This window comes from Myxocyprinus asiaticus, chromosome 32 (assembly GCF_019703515.2).
Source record: "Myxocyprinus asiaticus isolate MX2 ecotype Aquarium Trade chromosome 32, UBuf_Myxa_2, whole genome shotgun sequence".
NCBI classification, from domain to species: Eukaryota; Metazoa; Chordata; class Actinopteri; order Cypriniformes; family Catostomidae; genus Myxocyprinus; species Myxocyprinus asiaticus.
Genome location: NC_059375.1, coordinates 3726530 through 3744523, shown reverse-complemented (window position 1 = coordinate 3744523; position 17994 = coordinate 3726530). Strand labels below are relative to the sequence as shown.

The following is a 17994-nucleotide window of genomic DNA, read 5'->3' as shown; positions in this document are numbered from 1 at the left end:
AAAACACTTTTCTGCTCAACAATTTCAAAATGTCTATATTTTTTTCTTTTTCATTGTTACACACAATTCATACACTCAGCACCTTACATTTCTCTTTCAGTGACTCATTACAGGGCCATAATTCATGTATTCTAATAAATAATATTAACTGTAAAATAATTTAACACTAATTTTTGACTAAAAGTAATTAGATTACAGTAATTACTTTGTAATTGGATTACACCCAACACTGATAAAGTATTCATTCAAGTATTCAAGTAAAGTATTCACTTGACGGAAGTGGTAATGACTGAAGTAAATGTTTTATAATTATCAACATAAACGCTGTATGTTAAACAACTGAAACATTGCTCACAACTGAAACTGATTTTTTCCCTTTCTTTTTTATTAAAAGGAGACAAAAACAAAGTTGGCAAAACATTCATGCGTCAGAAAGGTAAGCAATCATGCATCATACCAGACAAAGAAAAAAGAACTGGTTTAAAATGTATGCTATATTTTTCACATAGGGTTAGATGTAAATGTCATTAAAATTCTATTCATCAAAAATGCCATAATGCTCATAAACAAGTGTATGTCCCATAGAGTAAAGAAGTAAAGAAATCAGGGATGTAGATGACAAATACATATGAAAAAGAAAAAAGTGTAAACCAATACACTAATTCGATTATTATATATTTTAGTGAATAAAATAAATAAAACAAAAGACTGGTAGATTTCTTGAGTGTGGAAGTAGAGAACTATGTGCTACTATACACAATAACATATAATACTGAATGTTCATCTCATTAGCTGATCACAACTGGAAGAATATGGTGAATAATACAGCAGTTGTGCTATTCAAATATAGGTCAACTTTTAACACAGACATATCCCAATGTCCTCTTAAATAAGATCAAATACAGTAGTACAATATCAGCAGCAAGCAATACAATGTCGGTTTCTTGAAACAATAAAACATATTTATTAACATTATTTTGGAAGCACTGTTAAACACGATGGCAAAATTATTACAATGAACACAAATATATTAATGATATTTAAAGAGACTTTTTATTATTATTTATTTACAGTTGTCACATGTAGGCTTTTACTGCTATACAAGAAACTGTTTAGATAACTCTGGAAAAAGCATGAACCTGCAGTCCATCTCAAACCCAAGTTTAGGCCCTTAACATAAGGCTACACTGCAAAACAAATAAAAATTAATCAGTATTTTGTCTTTTCCAGTAAAAACATATACAATTCCTTAAAACAATTTACTTCAGAAAGGAAAATTAGGTTATTTCATATTTTAAGCATACAGAGGCATGAAAAAGTATGTGAACCCTTTGGAATTACCTGCATTTATGTATAAATTTGTCTTTAAATCTGGTTTGATCTTCATCCAAATGAACAAACACAATCTGTTTTAACTAATAACACACACTTTATTGTATTGTTCTTGTACATATTGATTACATCATTCAAACATTCACAGTGTAGGTTGGAAAAAGTATGTGGGGCTCATTACTTCAACAAAAGCTAATTAAAGTCAGGAGTTGGCAAACCTGGCATTCAGTTAATGAAACGAGATTGGAGGTGTGGATTAGAACTACTTTGATTTATGCAAAGGACTCAAACATTTTGAGTTTGCTATTCCTTAGAAGCATCTGCTCCCTTAAAATCTAAACTAGCAGCAAATTTGGCACAAATTATTTTCATATGCAAATGAGCTTGTGATTCGCCACAAATGTTTGCCCGAAGTTTGCAGCTCTTCACCGCTAGTGGTGAAGCAGCAGCAAACCTTTGGCAACAATGCACAATTTGCGGAAAGTTTGCCACGAACTTTTTGTAAGGGCTGACATGGACCATACCTCACAAAAAAAAATTATCTTAGAAGACCTTTGATCAATAATTGTTGTTTTGCATAAAGCTGGAAAGAGTTACAAAGTTATCTTGATGAGCTTAGATATTCATCTGTCCACAGTAAGACAAATATAAATGGAGATGATTTAGTACTGTGGCTACTCTCCCTAGAAGTGGCCATCCAGCCAAGATGACTCAAAGGGCATACAACAGAATGCTCAATGAGGTAAAAAAACAACCCATGAGTGACAGCCTAAGACTTGAAAGAATCATTGTAATTGGTTAGCATCTCTGTTAATGAGTCTACTATACAGAAAACACTAGACTGGCATGGTGTCCATGGCAGGACACTACAAAGGAAGCCATTGCTTTCCTACAAAAACTTTGCTGTGTGCCTAAAGTTTGCCAAAGACCACCTTGATACTCCACAGCTCTACTTGGAAAATGTTTTGTGGACTGACAAAACTAAGGTTGAATTGTTTGGGAGTAACACACAGCACTACTTATGGTGTAAAAAGGGCACTGCATACCAACATGAAAACATCATCCCAGTGGTGAAGTATGGTGGAGGGAGCATCATGATTAGAGGCTGCTTTTCTGCTTCGGGGCCTGGACCGCTTGCCATCATCGAGGGGAAAATGAATTCCCAAGTTTATCAAGATATCCTACAGGATAATATCAGGATGGCTGTGCTCCAGCTGAAGCTCAGTAGATGTTGGGTGATGCAGCAGGACAATGACCTTAAACATCGAAGTAAATCTGCTACAGAATGACATCAAAAAAAGAAAATTCACCTTTTGGAGTGGCCCAGTCAGAGCTCAGACCATAACCCAACAGAGGTAATGTGGAATGACCTCAAGAGAGCCATTTACACCAGACATCCTAAGAATATGGCTGAGTTGAAGCAGTTCTGTAAGGAAGAATGGTCCAAAATTCTTTCTGAACATTTTGCAGGTCTAATTCGCAGCTACAGGAAACGCTTGGTTGAGGTTATTGTTGCCAAAAGCAACCAGTTATTAAATTCAAGGATTCACTTACTTTTTTCACAACACTGTGAATGTTTAATGGGATGTGTTCAATAAAGACATGAAAAATTATAATTGTTTGTGTGTTGTTAGCTTAAGCACATTGTGTTTGTCTAGATTTGTGACATTGATGAAGATGAGATCACATTTTATGACCAATTAATGCAGAACCCCATCTAATTCCAAAGGATTCACATACTTTTCCCTTGCCATTGTAAATCTAAAAACAATTTAATAAGGTTTATGCTTAAAACAAAAAGGATATGACAAAAACAATTTACCATGGGTGTAAGAAAAATTAACTCCATTCAATATATATTTTCTGAAAACAAGTCCTGATGTCTTATGCAGTTTTGGTTCTCAAGTAAATTTAAATGATTATCAATGATATTTAGATGTCATTTCTAGAAATTAAGACAAGATCACTGGTAAAGAAAATTATATTTATACAGTACAACAGTACTTCTGACAGGTGTTGGCTGAGGAAAGATAGCAGAGAAGACGTGATGGTAAATTATTGAGCACAATCCAGTTGAAATGTAAACAAGTGCAGGATAATGTCTCAGGCAGTTCTCGTTGCTGTTAAATTGTGGATCCTGGCAGGTCATTGGTCAGTGTGTGCCAGCGCTCAACCTTCTGACCTTTATTTTTTAGACAGTCTATCCAGTGCAAGAGGGCATCGCCCTGTGAGTGACATCCTAGAGACACGCCTCCTACCAGATAATCAGATTCAAGATGATTAGCACATATTTTAACAACCCCAGGAGGCGGTTTGATAATAAAACAATTTTCTTTCTTGTGTTGATGTATTTCCTATTGATAAAGGAAAAAGTTGGGGTGGAACATATTGAAGGGCTTGTCCTTATTATAAAAAAAAAAAAAAAAAAAAAAATACATATATATATATATATATATATATATATATATATATATATATATATATATATATATATATATATATAAAATAGTAATTGGAAATGCCCCTTGTAAGTGCAAAATGATGTCATATTGAAATCAATATTTTTGTTCCATTTTCCAGAAAAAGAAAGACTGTACATTTTAAAGGCTTATACAGTATCTGCTAAAAGTTTAGGTAACATTTTACATTAATGTTCCCTTAGGCAAGGGTTTATAAAGGGGTTCATTAATGACTAATAGGTCAGTTACAAATGCATTATAAATCCTTGATATGCGATTATAACAACATGCATAAAAAGGACGACTTTCACAATATACCTGCCAAAAAGTGAGCCATTTTACCTCTCATGTTATAAATGCTTAATAACACTTATTCAGCATTCATAACCTACACATTTGTACCTTAATGTAAAGTGGACACATATGAAGCATTTATTAATGAGTTGCCAACATTAGAAACATAAATTCAGTATGGTTTAATGGTCATCAGGCTTTATTATATGAAATATGCTGTGAATGAGCTTGAAGACCTGAAAAGTGTTTTTGCAGAGGAATTTAGGTAACTCAGACTAGATAAGTTAAGACAGCACTAGTAGTAGCACCATTTGGTAACACTTTATTTTAAGGGTCAACAATAATGCACTAGTTATTTATATAAAGGATATCTGAAATAGAGCATTAATTGCATTACTTACTACACAAAAATAAGGCATTTAATAAGTTTACTAATTAATGTTACATTTATATAGTGCTTTTCTGACACTACACTCAAATTACTATACATACTGAACAGGGGACTCTCCTCAACCACCACCAGTGTGCAGCATGCACCTGGATGATGCGACAGCAGCCATAGCGCATCAGTACACTCACCACACACCGGCTGTTGGTGGAGAGGAGAGACTACAATTATATAGCCAGTTCAGGGATGGGGATTATTAGGAGGCCATAATAGATAAGGGCCAATGGGGGGAATTTGGCCAGGACACCAGGGTTACACCCCTACTCTTTTGCAAGATGTGCCCTGGGATTTTTAGTGACCATAGAGAGTCAGGACTTTGGTTTAACATCTAATCCGAAGGACGGCGCCTCTTTAAAGTATAGTGTCTCCATCACTATACTGGGGTGTTAGGACCCACACAGACCGCAGTGTGAGCGGCCCCTGCTGGCTTCACTAACAACTCTTCCAGCAGCAACCTTAGTTTTCCCCAGGAGGTCTACCATCCAGGTACTAACCAGGCTCAACCCTGCTTAGCTTCAGTGGGTAACCAGTCTAGAGTTCCAGGGTGATATGGCTGCTAGATAGCCTTACTTTACATTCAGTTATGCATTAATTACTGTCTTATTCTTGTTATTTATTACTAGTGCATTATTGTGGACCCTTAATATAAAGTGTTACCCACCTTTCTTTTAAAATAAACGTGTCAAGGATAGTGACAGCACAAGTCAAGACATTACAGTAATGAATATAAGCACAAAGAGGTAATCCCTCCTTTTAATCTCACTATAGTAGTCTATTTTTGCATTGTGACATAAATCATGAATTAGGGCATTTTATGTTTTTGATTAATATAAGTATGAATAAGTGTATTTATTAAGCATTCATAACATATAAATTCAAATGCGCATTATTTGGCAAGTATTGGATGAAATTTGCACTTTTTTGCATGTTGTTATAACTGCATATAAATGATTTATAATGCATTTGAAAATGACATAAGTCATTAATAAACCCCTTTGATGTAAAGTGTTACCAAAGTTTATTTAATTTTAAATTTTTAAGCATACACTACCATATATTTTTATATGTTAGCTTAAAACTAACAAATATAAACTTAAAGACACAAAATTTTCATTTTATGAGGTCTTTAAAAGCTAACAGATCCAAGAGGTATCGTAAGCATTGCTAAATACTGATTTCCTGCATGCCAAATATCTTTTTAAAGTCTGTTTAATATCATTCTACAAACATATGCATGTATCACAGGTTTGTAAACAGTGATAAATTGTTGCTCACCAATGAAGTCATTGGACCTCCCCAAATCATAGTCCCAGACAGTAACTTCCAATGTCCTGGTGGACAGCTCATTGAATGTGATCTCATAAAAAAACTCCTAAAACAAGGTGAGTATAACATAATACAATACATTTTACAATAAAATATATAATATTGAATGTCCTTTTCTTAAAAATTAAAGGAAAAGTGAATCCAAGAATTTAAATTCTGTCAGCATTTACTAGCTCTCGTATTATTACAGACCCTTTCTTTTTTAAATCTGTGCAACACAAAAGGAATGCCACCAGGGGAGTCACGTGAAGCAATGCGAGGAGCGGACGTGTGAAAGGTGAGCTCTGTGCACTTTGCTAGTTTTATAAACTGGTGAGATTCTATACACCCTGATTTTTAACTGTCCTTGGAAGGCAATATGTCAAAAAATTCAAAATCCTTGGGCTCTGGAGACATTAAAAGAAACATACGTGCTCAAGCTGATTCCCCTCAGTGGCAGGCTGAAAGCCCCAGACTCAATTCGTACGGTGAACTGAAAGAAATCCGGCATGAATGTGTCAGCAATGCTGACAAAGGTCATTGCAGACTTGGAGGTTCTTGCTGTAATACGTCGATCGATCACTTCCATGGAGACGAAATTCTCTGAGTTGGTTACAAGAGTGTCAGACGTTGAGAAAAGGATCGATTATCTGGAGTCTGGGAGAGGGAATTAGCTCTAACCCGCTAGCGACCAAGGGAGATTTGGAACGTGTCTGGGAAAAACTGGTGGATTTGGAGAATTGTAATCAACAAAACAATGTCCAAATTGTTGGAATTTCTGAGCATGCGGAAGGCCAAGATATGGTAAAATTCCTAGAAAGGCTCTTCCCGAGTCTGCCTGACATAACAGGCCATAAGCTGGAAATCGAGTGAGCTCACAGGGTCCCGGTTTGGAGATCCACAGAGGGAGACAGGCCCCGATCAATTCTGGCAAAATTTCTGAGATCATCCGATAAAGATCTCATGTTATGTGAGGCGAGGAGTAAAGGAAAGCTTTCTTGGAAGAACCACAGCTTTTTTCTTGTTCCCAGACTTTGCGAATTCGACAAGAGAGAAACTTGATAGATTCAAGGAATGCAAGAAACTCTTACATCAACGGAAGGTCAATTTTGCACTGATGTTTCCGACCAAACTGAGAATAGATACTAAGGATGGCCATAGAGAATGTACATGCCCACAGCAAGCATTGTCCAACATAAAGACAATGGAGTAAGCCATTTGGTGATTTTCATGTTGCCGCCTAGTGGACCTGACTCACTGAACATTTTCTTGACTGTTCGAAGAAATTGGGCACCTTTTTTGTTTAGTTTTGTACTGGTTCCGCCTAGCGGCTGGAGTTTGTTTTATATAGTATAATTTCTTCGGGGCAGCTTGTGGATGAATCTGCTCGTTTGGGTGCTGCCCAAAGAACTGAATGGCCGGTTTTTTTTTTTTTTTTTTTTTTTTTTTTTTGTGCTGGTTCTGCTAGCGGCTGGAGCTTGTTTTGTGGAGGCACACACCTTCGAGGCAGTTAAGTGGATGAATCTACATGTTTTTTTGTGTTTATTCCGCTTATGAGCTGGAGTTTGTTTTATAGATTATCTTCTGTTGTGTAATTCTTTCTCACAAAATTTGGTATAGAAACACAGGACTTCAGCAATCCAACAGCAAAGTTGTCGCGGGGGCTCTTGTAGGCGTACATGAACTGTTTGAGTTTAGAGGGATGGACGCCGGTGGGCGCTGTTGTGCGCGGGGTTAATGCGCACATTTATTTTTTCAGATTTATTTTATTTATTTTTTTGTTCTGGGGAAAGTTCGGGGGTTGATTGTTGCACCAATGTGGAATATGGTCTTTATCTTTTTATTTTTGACACACAATCTAATTTTTCTAATATGTAAAAATGTCAAATGTTAATATGAGTGGATTCTCTCTCTCCACGTGGAATGTGAATGGGTTGGGGCACCCCATAAAAAGAAGGAAGGTTATTTATTTTCTTAAATGTAAGAAATAGGATATAGTGTTTCTTCAGGAAACGCATCTTTTCCCGCAGGAAGCTGAAAAATTTGGGAAGATATGGGGTGGACATGTTTTCTTTAGTGCTGGCTCAAGTAAGAGCAGGGGAGTCATTACATTGATAAGTAAACATCTACAGTTCAAATGTCTCAAACAGATTAAGATAAATTATGAAGAGTCATTATTGTTTTAGCAGAAATTCAGGGGCAAAGGTTGATTTTGGCTAATATTTACGCACCTAACGCTGATGATCAAGGATTTTTTTATAGATCTTGAAGGGATGTTGCAAGCCACTGGCACCCCTCATGATATAATATTGGATTAAACTTTAATCATTTGATGGACTCAATCCTTGATCATAGTGAAGCAAAAGTGTCTAAGCCCCTTAGAGCAACATTGACACTTCATAGGATGTGTAAAAAGCTTGGTCTTACAGATATTTGGAGACTTTTGAACCCATCTAGTAGGGACTATACATTTTTTCATCAGTCCATAATATTTATTCTAGAATAGATTTTTTTATATATATATATATATATATATATATATATATATATATATATATATATATATATATATATATCTAAGTCCCTCATTTCATCTGTTGTTGATTGCTCAATTGGAAACATTTTAGTCTCAGATCACGCCCTGGTGAGTTTAGAGGTGTTGCCACATATGGAGAAAAAGAAATCATATAGTTGCCGCTTTAATGTATCCCTTTTGCAAAATCCTGAATTCCAACAAATGTTAAAGACTGAAATTAATGTTTATATGGAGACCAGTAGTCTACAGCATTGTAGACCTCAGTATCCTCTGTGGGCATGGCTTGGGAGGCACTTAAAGTGGTTCTTAGGGGTCGGATCATACAGTGTGCCTCATTCATCAAAAAATCCAAAGCACGAGAACTCGTGGAGTTGGAAGGGAATATTAAAAGTGTCGAAGCAGAGCTGAAGCACCGAATGTCATCTGATGGCCTCAGAGAATTGATCTGACTGAAATACAGATATAATACTATTTTGTCACAGAAGGTGAAGTTTTGGCTATTCAGGGCAAGACAGTCATACTTTGAGTCGGGGGACAAAGCAGGGAAGCTTTTGGCTAGATATATAAAGCTGAGAGAGTCTTTTTCTACCATTCCCTCAGTGAAATCTGCTGGTGGTGAAATATTTATCTCGGCCATTGATATTAATAATGCTTTTAAAGAATTCTATCTTGATCTTTATAGTTCCACATCTTCGTCTACTGAAGAAGATATTAGAAACTCTGTGGAACCATTAGAACTCCCTAAACTGACGACTGAGCAAAAAATTCTCTTGATTCTGAGATAACTTTGGAGGAGCTCGGCGAGGTAATTAAGACCTTTCCTACAGGCAAGTCTCCGGGTCCAGATGGTTTTGCTGCTGAATTTTTTAGACCTTATGCTACAGAACTGGCTCCACTTTTGTTAGAAGTTTATATGGGATAATTAAAGAATGGAAAGCTTCCACCAACCATGACCACAAGACACAAGTCTAAATCTTAAAAAGGACAAAGATCCAAGCGAGTGTAAGAGTTTCCATTACATTTCCCTGATCCAGCTAGATGTAAAAATATTGTCACAAATTCTGGCTAAACGATTAAGTAAAGTTATGACATCTCTTATACATATAGATAAGGTGGGGTTTATTCGGGGCCGCAGCTCTTCTGATAACATTTGGCGTTTCATAAATATCATGTGGTCAGTGGCGAATGATCAGACTCTGGTCGCTGCCATCTCACTGGACGCCGAAAAGGCTTTTGATATGGTAGAATGTTATTATCTTTTTAAGATTTTGGAAATATACGGGTTCGGGAATACTTTTATTGGTTGGATTAAGTTACTTTATAGACACCCAGTAGCGGTGGTACAAACAAATGGATTAATTTCTGATTATTTTACTCTGGATAGGGGCACCTGGCAGTGTTGCCCTCTTTCCCCATTATTGCTCTGTCTTGCCCTGGAACTATTAGCAGCCACGATAAGAAGGGAAGATGATTTTCCAGGGGAGGTGGTGGGAGGTGTTGCGCATAAGCTTTTGCTTTATGCAGATGATATTTTATTATTTGTCCTCAACCCCATTAGGTATATGCCTTGCCTCCATAGAGTTAATAATTCTGTTTCTAAGTTCTCAGGATACAAAGTCAACTGGTCTATATCTGAAGCTTTGGCTCTGACAGCGTACTGCCCAGTAACGGCTTTCCAGCCTGGCACCTTCCAATGGCCCAAAAAGGGCATTAAGTATTTGGGTATTTTATTCCTAGCAAATTTGTCTGATTTAGTTAGAGTTAATTTTGACCCCTTAATAAAAAGTTTTTCGGGCGATGTGGGCAGGTGGGCTTCATTACATTTATCTATGTTTGGGAAGGTTAATGTTATTAAAATGAATTGTATTCCAAAATGTAACTACCTGTTACAATCTCTCCCTGTAGATGTCCCCCTCTCTTCAAGCAATTTAATAGCATAGCGAAGTGCTTCATTTGGAATGGTTAGCATCCTAGATTACATTTTAAGAAATTACATAGACCGATTGACAAAGGTGGGCTAGGCCTACCCAAGATTTTGTTTTATTATTATGCATTCGGTCTCAGACATTTGGCGCACTGGTCACTTCCACCTGAGAGAGCCCCTCCCTGGTTTTGTACTGAACAGGATGTTCTTGCCCCTATTTTGCCATTGCAAAGCCTTTCTATCAGACTAATCAGAGAAGTTAAGTTACACCCCATTATCTCACATTTGCACTCGGTATTGACAAAAGTGTCCAGAGTGTTTAATTCAGACATTTATTTAAATGTTGCCTCAAGCATATGGCTGAACCCTAAATTATGTATTAATAAGTCCCCTTTCTGTTGGTCAGAGTGGATTGTGAGGGGGGTTAATACACTTGGTGACCTATATGAGAGTGGAATGTTGAGATCTTTTGAAAATTTGGTTCAACATTTTGGGATTCCCAGATCTCAGTTCTATAGGTATTTACAGCTGCGCCACCTGCTCTGTATTGTTTTTGGGAGTGGCATACCCCCCCCCCCCCCACCCCCTGCTAATTCAGGGTCTGGGGGACAGAGCTTCAACTTCTCTCAAGAGATTATGGGAGAAAGATTTAAATTTGGTATTGGAGGAGGGAGTGTGGAGTAGGATTAAAAATGTCAAGTGTGCATCTAAAGATGCAAGGGTGCGCCTTATGCCATTTAAGATTTTACATAGATTCTGTTGGACCCCCTCTAGATTGTATAGGCTTGGTCTTAAAGACACACCCACCTGCTGGCAATGCCAATCAGAAGATGGAGACACAACCCACGCTTTTAAGTGGTGTGTTAAAATCCAGGAAATTTGGTTGAAAGTTCAGAGTATTTTGTGTGATGTTTTAGGCACTCGAATTTCACTCTGCCCCAGACTCTTTATTTTGGGCGATGGGGTAGTCACACATTTTGGGGATAAACACATATGTAACATTGGTGTCTAGGAGTGGATGAGGAAGAGAAGAGATGCAGGAGTGGAATCTTTAAATCTTTTAATTATAATCTTTGGAGTGGACAATCGCTGGAATGGAAACAAATGCTGGAGTGGAAACAAATGCTAACTCTTAACATAAAAAACTAAGCACAATTAACACTTCATTAATTCAACGAAACACTTCAGAATAAGAGTCCTTGAAGAAAATGAGGGAGACAGACTGTGACAGGTTCTGACCAGCATTATGGTTGGCAGGCTAATTATTATAAGGGTATGGAAGTCAGATAGGGTGCCCCCCCTTAAAGGGCAACTCCTGGCACCCAACGACGGATGAGGAGTGTATGATGATGCAGAAGGATCCAAGGATGACGATCAGGAGGCCTAGGGGGCGGCTTCAAGGCTTGGAAAAGATCCGGAGGCCTGGGGGGCGGCTTCAGGGCTGGGAATGGATTCAAAGGCCTGGGAGGCAGCCACAGGGCTAGGACTGTGTCAGGAGGCTTGGGAGGCGGCCACAGGGCTAGGACTGGGTCAGGAGGCCTGGGAGGCGGCCACAGGGCTAGGACTGGGTCAGGAGATGGAACCACTGGAGGAGGAGACTCTGGGGAAGCGGGCGGAGCCACAGAAGACTCTGAGGGTGGAGCCGAGGGAGGCAGAGCTGAGGAAGGAGGAGCTGTTGAAGGTGGAGCTGTGGAAGGTGGAGGAGCCATGGAAGGCAGGGCCAAGAAAGGCTCGAGGGGCAGAGACATGGAAGGCTCGAGGGGCAAAGCCGTGGAAGGCGGAGCCGTGAGAGGCTCAAGGGGCAAAGCCATGGAAGGCAGAACCATGAGAGGCTCGAGGGGCAAATCCATGGAAGGCAGAGCCATGGGAGGCTCGAGGAACAGAGCCATGGAAGGCGGAGCCATGGGAGGTGGAGCCGTGGGAGGCTCGAGGGACAGAGCCATGGGAGGTGGAGCCGTGGAAGGCTCGAGGGATGGAGCCTTGGGAGACGGAGCCATGGAAGGCTCAAGGGATGGAGCCGTGGAAGGCGGAGTCTTGGGAGATGGACCCAGGGAAGGTGGAGCCGTGGGAAGCTAGAGCGACAGAGCCGTGGAAGGCTCGAGGCTGAGAGCCGCGGAAGGCTCGGGGCTGAGAGCCACGTAAGACAGTACAGGCAGAGACTGGGGAATGATCTCCGCAGTCATGAGCATGGGCAGAGACTGGGAAGGAGGAGTCCTTTTCCTTCTCCTCCTCTTTTGGCCAGCAGGGAGCGTGGTTACAGGGCGGTAGAGGCTACAGGCACTGGCTCTGGGATGGTCGAGGCTACAGGCACTGGCTCTGGGACGGTCGAGGTTACAGGCACTGGCTCTGGCTCATTAACCACGGCAGGCTTGGGCACTGGCTCATTAACCGTGGCAGGCTTGGGCACTGGTTGTGGCCCAGGGTTACCGCCATAATTCACTGAATATGGGGAAAATGCAACCTCTGTGGTCGCTACTGCTGACTGCGGCAGGGAATCGACCACCGGAACCAGGAGAGGATGAACCCCCCCCCTCCCCAAATTATTTAGGTGAATAGAATGGAGAGGAGTTATCTTGGAGATAGGGGGCGTGGAAGGCACAGAGACAGAGGCCGTGGAAGGCGTAGAGACAGGAGTTGTGGGAGGCTGTGAGGGAGGAGTCATGGAAGGCTTTAAGCTAGAAGGTGGCACGGGGTTCCTGCCATAATCCACAGTATAATGGGGATCTACCACCGGGACTTTGTGAGGGTCTTCCTTATGGGTTGGCAGAAGTGAGAGGAGATGTAGGGACAGTGTGGCTCTGACATATTCCAAAAACGAATGATTCTCCACTTGCGGAAGGGCTGTTGGGTGGTGAAAGTTCAAGCCCATTCCATAGATGGAACAGAGGTAGGGGTCCGAGATATTGGAGGAAGTGGCGAGTTGACTGAACTTGGCAGTGTATTTCAGGAGAGAAAGGTCTTGTTTAAATAAGTCCATGAATAATCCAGTAAACTTCATGATTTGTGTGGGTCTGGACCGAGTGGGAGAGGATTAGAGGGATCGCTGGAGTATGGGAGGACATTGGGAGGAACAAGTAAGCAAATCCGTATTTCTTCATGGTCAGTCCTTCTGTAACGTTGGTGTCTAGGAGTGGATGAGGAAGAGAGGAGACGCAGGAGTGGAATCTTTAAATCTTTTAAATATAATAGTTGGAGTGGAACAATTGCTGGAGTGGAACAATCGCTGGAGTGGAAACAAATGCTGGAGTGGAAACAAACACTAACTCTTAACATAAAAAAACTAAGCACAACGTAACACTTCATTAATTCAATGAAACACTTCAGAATAAGAGTCCTTGAAGAAAATAAGGGAGACAGACTGTGACAGGTTCTGACCAGCATTATGGTTGGCAGGCTAATTATTATAAGGGGATGGAAGTCGGATAGGGTGCCTCATTTCCGGAGTTGTGTGTGGAGATGGGGAGGATGGCTGCTTTTGAAGAGATGTCAAGCAGAAGGCTGGGGGTTCAGAATTTGTTTGACAGGTAGTGGGGCAATTACTTGGTGTTTACTCGGGGAGAGGCTGGGGAGAGAGTTGTTTAGTTTTAATTATGATTATTATGTTTGTTTGTTTTTTTTGTTTTTTGTTTTGTTTTTTTGTGTGTGTATCTATTTGTGACCACAGGGGTGTTCATTGGGGGTTAGGGTTGGTTTGGTGATTGGGGAGGGGTATTGGGTGGGTTAAATTTTAAATGTTGATTCAGTTGTTTATGAATCAATAAAAATGTTAATTGAAAAAAAAAAAATGCCACCAGTTCCTCAAACCATTCCCGAACAATGTGTGCAATGTGGCAGGGCGCATTATCCTGCTGAAAGAGGCCACTGCCATCAGGGAATACCATTGCCATGAAGGAGTACACCTGGTCTGCAATAATGTTTAGGTAGGTGATGCATGTCATATTGACGTCCACATGAATGGCCGGACCCAGGGTTTCCCAGCAGAACATTTCCCAAAGCATCACACTCCCTCCACCAGCTTGTCATCTTCCCACAGTGCATACTAGTGCCATCACTTCCCGAGGTAAACGGTGCACATGTACACGGCTGTCCATGTGATGTAAAAGAAATTGGACCAGGCAACCTTTTTCCACTGCTCCAAGATCCAGTTCTGACACTCGCATGCCCATTGTAGGCGCTTTCGAGGGTAGACAGGGGTCATAATGGGCACTCTAACTGATCTGCGGCAACACAGTCCCATACAGGATAGCCTTAGTTGCCCTCGCGCATCAATGAGCCTTGGGCGCCCAACACCCTCTCACCGGTTTGTGGTTTGTCCCTCCTCGGACCACTGTCGGTAGGTACTCACTACTGCTGACCAGGAGCACCCCACAAGCCTTGCTGTTTCAGAGATGCTCTTACCCAGTCATCTGACCATAACAATTTGGCCCATGTCAAAGTCGCTCAGGTCTTTACTTTTCTCCTGCATTCAACACGTCGACTACAAGAACTGATTGTTCACTTACCATCTAATCTACCCAGACCTTGACATGTGGCATTTTAGGTGATGATCAACGTGATTCGCTTCACCTGTGTGTGGTTATAATGTTTTGGCTCATCAGTGTATATACTGTATATACTTAATGGTACTTTTTGTACTTTTTTTAAAGCCTGACAGCCACTTGTCACTTTATACATTTCCTTTTTAGTTTCATGGGAGAAAAAAGTCATATTGGTTTGGCACAACATGAGGGTGAGTAAATGTTGACAGAATTTTCATTATTGGCATTATTCCTTTATCCTTCAATTACAACATGTTCATAAATAATTTAGCAACACAAGTAAAAGCATAATGGGAAAGATTAATGATTTTGTCAAGAACAAACATTCACTTTCATTCCTCACATCAATGCGCATAAATTCTCTGTTATAAAGTACCTCATTGAACTCAGGGTTCAGTGTCTTTTTGATCACTGCAGTTTTGTGCTTTGATTTCTTCTTCAGGTCGGGTTTCAGGTATCTGATAGAGAGATGTGTGAAAGCGTGTGAGTATTAACTGCATGATGTTTTTCAAGTCATACAGCTGCATGGAAATTATCTCGGACCTCTGCAGAATATTGCCTCTGCTTATTGTGGGAAACGTGATCACAAATAACTCTCTACAATCTCTGTATGCATGTAAGCATGTGAATAAAGGAATGGCATTTCTATTTGTACACTGAGTGTCTGTTTAAGAATGTTTTAATGTTTTGACAGGGGAATAAAGCGAAATTGAATAATATATATATATATATATATATATATATATATATATATATATATATATATATATATATATATATATATATTTACAATATGATTTTTTGCACTATATGGCATTTGTTCTTTGTCTTCTTGAAGTGTAGTTTGTACTTGTATTAGTACATATTTGTACATAAATATAGGACACCTTCATGTGCCTGTCTGGTTTTAAATGTTTTTCTACATAAACATGCACAGACAGACGTCTTTGACCATTTGATACATATCTCGGGCCGCTTTTAAAAGACGCGGTGTCAAGTTACAACTCTGAAGAGGAGAAGCTCTCTGTCATTCAGCTGCTGCCCTGCTGTTTTGAGCACAAATGCATCATGGACACTTTCTTTCGCCCTACTACGCTATTTTTAGTTGTTGGTATGATTCAAGCTTTGCAAAGGAACTGTTATTGAAGGATGGAGCAGTTAAAAACACTTGGACGTGATCGTAAAAAACATGAGTAATCATATGTCATCATGACTGACGTACTGACACCCTGTTTACACCTTGTGTGTCCGTTGACATGACGCAACGGCTTGTGGCTGTCTACAACGGCACGTTGACACAAACTTTCTAAACTGTTTATTTGTGTTGTTGGCAGTAGTGGCTCCAGCAAAATGGAACGGGACATCTGTTTACTGTCGGCACAACACGATGCGCTGCAACCGATGCTTCCATGGTAAAGAAAGTTGAAGCATTTTCCCAGTGGCTTACTGCTCTCTTTCTCCTCTCTCCTGGTTGTGTAAAGTTTTTGGTAGCCATGACAGATGGAGCTGCTGAGGACTGTCTGTGTCAGGGCCTTATCTCTCATTTATTCTGCCTGTGCAACTCCATGTGATGAAACTATTGCAAAATGCGATAAATGGTAAAACTACACTCACTGAACACTATTAGGAACACTATGGGCCTAACACAGTGCTCGATGTGGTCTTCTGCTGTTGTAGCTCATCCACCTTAAGGTTCGACATGTTGTGCATTCTGAGATACTATTCTGCTCACTACAATTGTACAGAGTGGTAATCTGAGTTACCGTAGCCTTTCTGTCAGCTCGAACCAGTCTGGCCATTCTCCGTTGACCTCTATCATCAACAAGGCTTTTCCGTCCGCAGAACTGCCGCTCACTGGATGTTTTTAGTTTTTGGCACCATTCTCTATACCAGGGGTCGGCAACCTTTTTTTTCCTGGTCAATGGCTGCAACGCATGATAATGTCAGCATAACAGTTTGATTGAAACATTTGTGCAAAACCTGATGATTATGATAAAATCATGATCCTGCATGTGAATTTTTACAGAGCATCTTGTGAAAGTGCTTTAATGAAAGAAAACCTGTCCTTTTGTACAAAATGAGTTAACACAGTTAATGTCACAAATTTGCTTATTTGATTACTGATCACGAAATTGTGTGGAATCTTAAATATTTCTTATATTATGTCATACATTTTTAAAAATCACACAGAGGGGTAATTACTAGCACGTAAACAACAGTGAGAGAGGAGCAGGCTATTTTATTTAAGTGAAGTTTTCACACCTGACCTGAGTTCCAATCTACATCTTGATGTAATCCTTCCTCATGATCACGCAGCGTGTTTTCATCAGCTGAATGGGAGGCTAAACAAAAAGTTAAAATGTGACGAGACTCATGCTGAGCGTGCAAGCCATTTTGCACATCAAAAAACGATCAACTATTTAGCCCTTTTCGGTGAATCGCACCTGCAAAATCCTAAACCTTTATGTCCAGGTTAAATTTATATTTTGAATATATTTTTGAACCCCACAATGTGGGTTTATGTTTTCTCTTTTAATCGTTTAAAGTAATTTAGTGTGACTCTGGTTTAAGGAGGGTGTACCTGTACGTGAAATCTCAAGGATTAATACTGGTGTTTTCCTTATTACATCACATGTTGTTCTGAAAGCAAAAAGAAACAAATGAAACATGGAATGTTGGCTGTCATCGATTAACCAAAAGTGACGCGCTGCTGGCTCGTTGGGTATACTGCAGTCTCGTCACATTTTAACTTTTTGTTTAGACTCCCATTCAGTTCATGAAAACGTGCTGCGTGATCATGAGGAAGGATTACATCAAGATGTTGATTGTAATGCAGGTGCGGAATTTCATATGTATAAAATAGTCTACTCCTCTCTCGCCATTGCTGGAGTGCCAGTGAATACCCCTCTGCGTACCAGTTCTGGAACTCGTGTCATGGTTTGCCGACCCCTGCTCTATACACTCTAAAGACTGTTGTGCATTAAAATCCCAGATCAGCAGTTACAGAAATACTCAAACCAGCCCATCTGGCACCAACAATCATGACAAGGTTGAAATCATTGAGATCAAATTTTTTCCCCAATTCTGATGGTTGATGTGAACATTAACTAAAGCTCCTGACCTGTATCTGCATGAGTTTATGCACAGCACTGCTACCA

The 17994-nt window shown here is 39.9% G+C and overlaps 1 protein-coding gene across 1 annotated transcript in view; it reads right to left on the bottom strand.

Moving 5' to 3' along the window:
• Positions 1-403: 403 nt before the first annotated feature.
• Positions 404-17994, bottom strand: part of LOC127423006 (double C2-like domain-containing protein alpha) — an 85016-nt gene continuing 67425 nt past the window's right edge. Inside the window, exons 9-11 of the mRNA XM_051666973.1 lie at positions 15213-15294; positions 5809-5905; positions 404-3586 (exon numbers count right to left, since the gene is read on the bottom strand). Coding sequence (XP_051522933.1) covers positions 3456-3586; positions 5809-5905; positions 15213-15294 — 310 coding nt within the window. The 3' untranslated portion in view covers positions 404-3455. The remainder of the gene's footprint in view (positions 3587-5808; positions 5906-15212; positions 15295-17994) is intronic.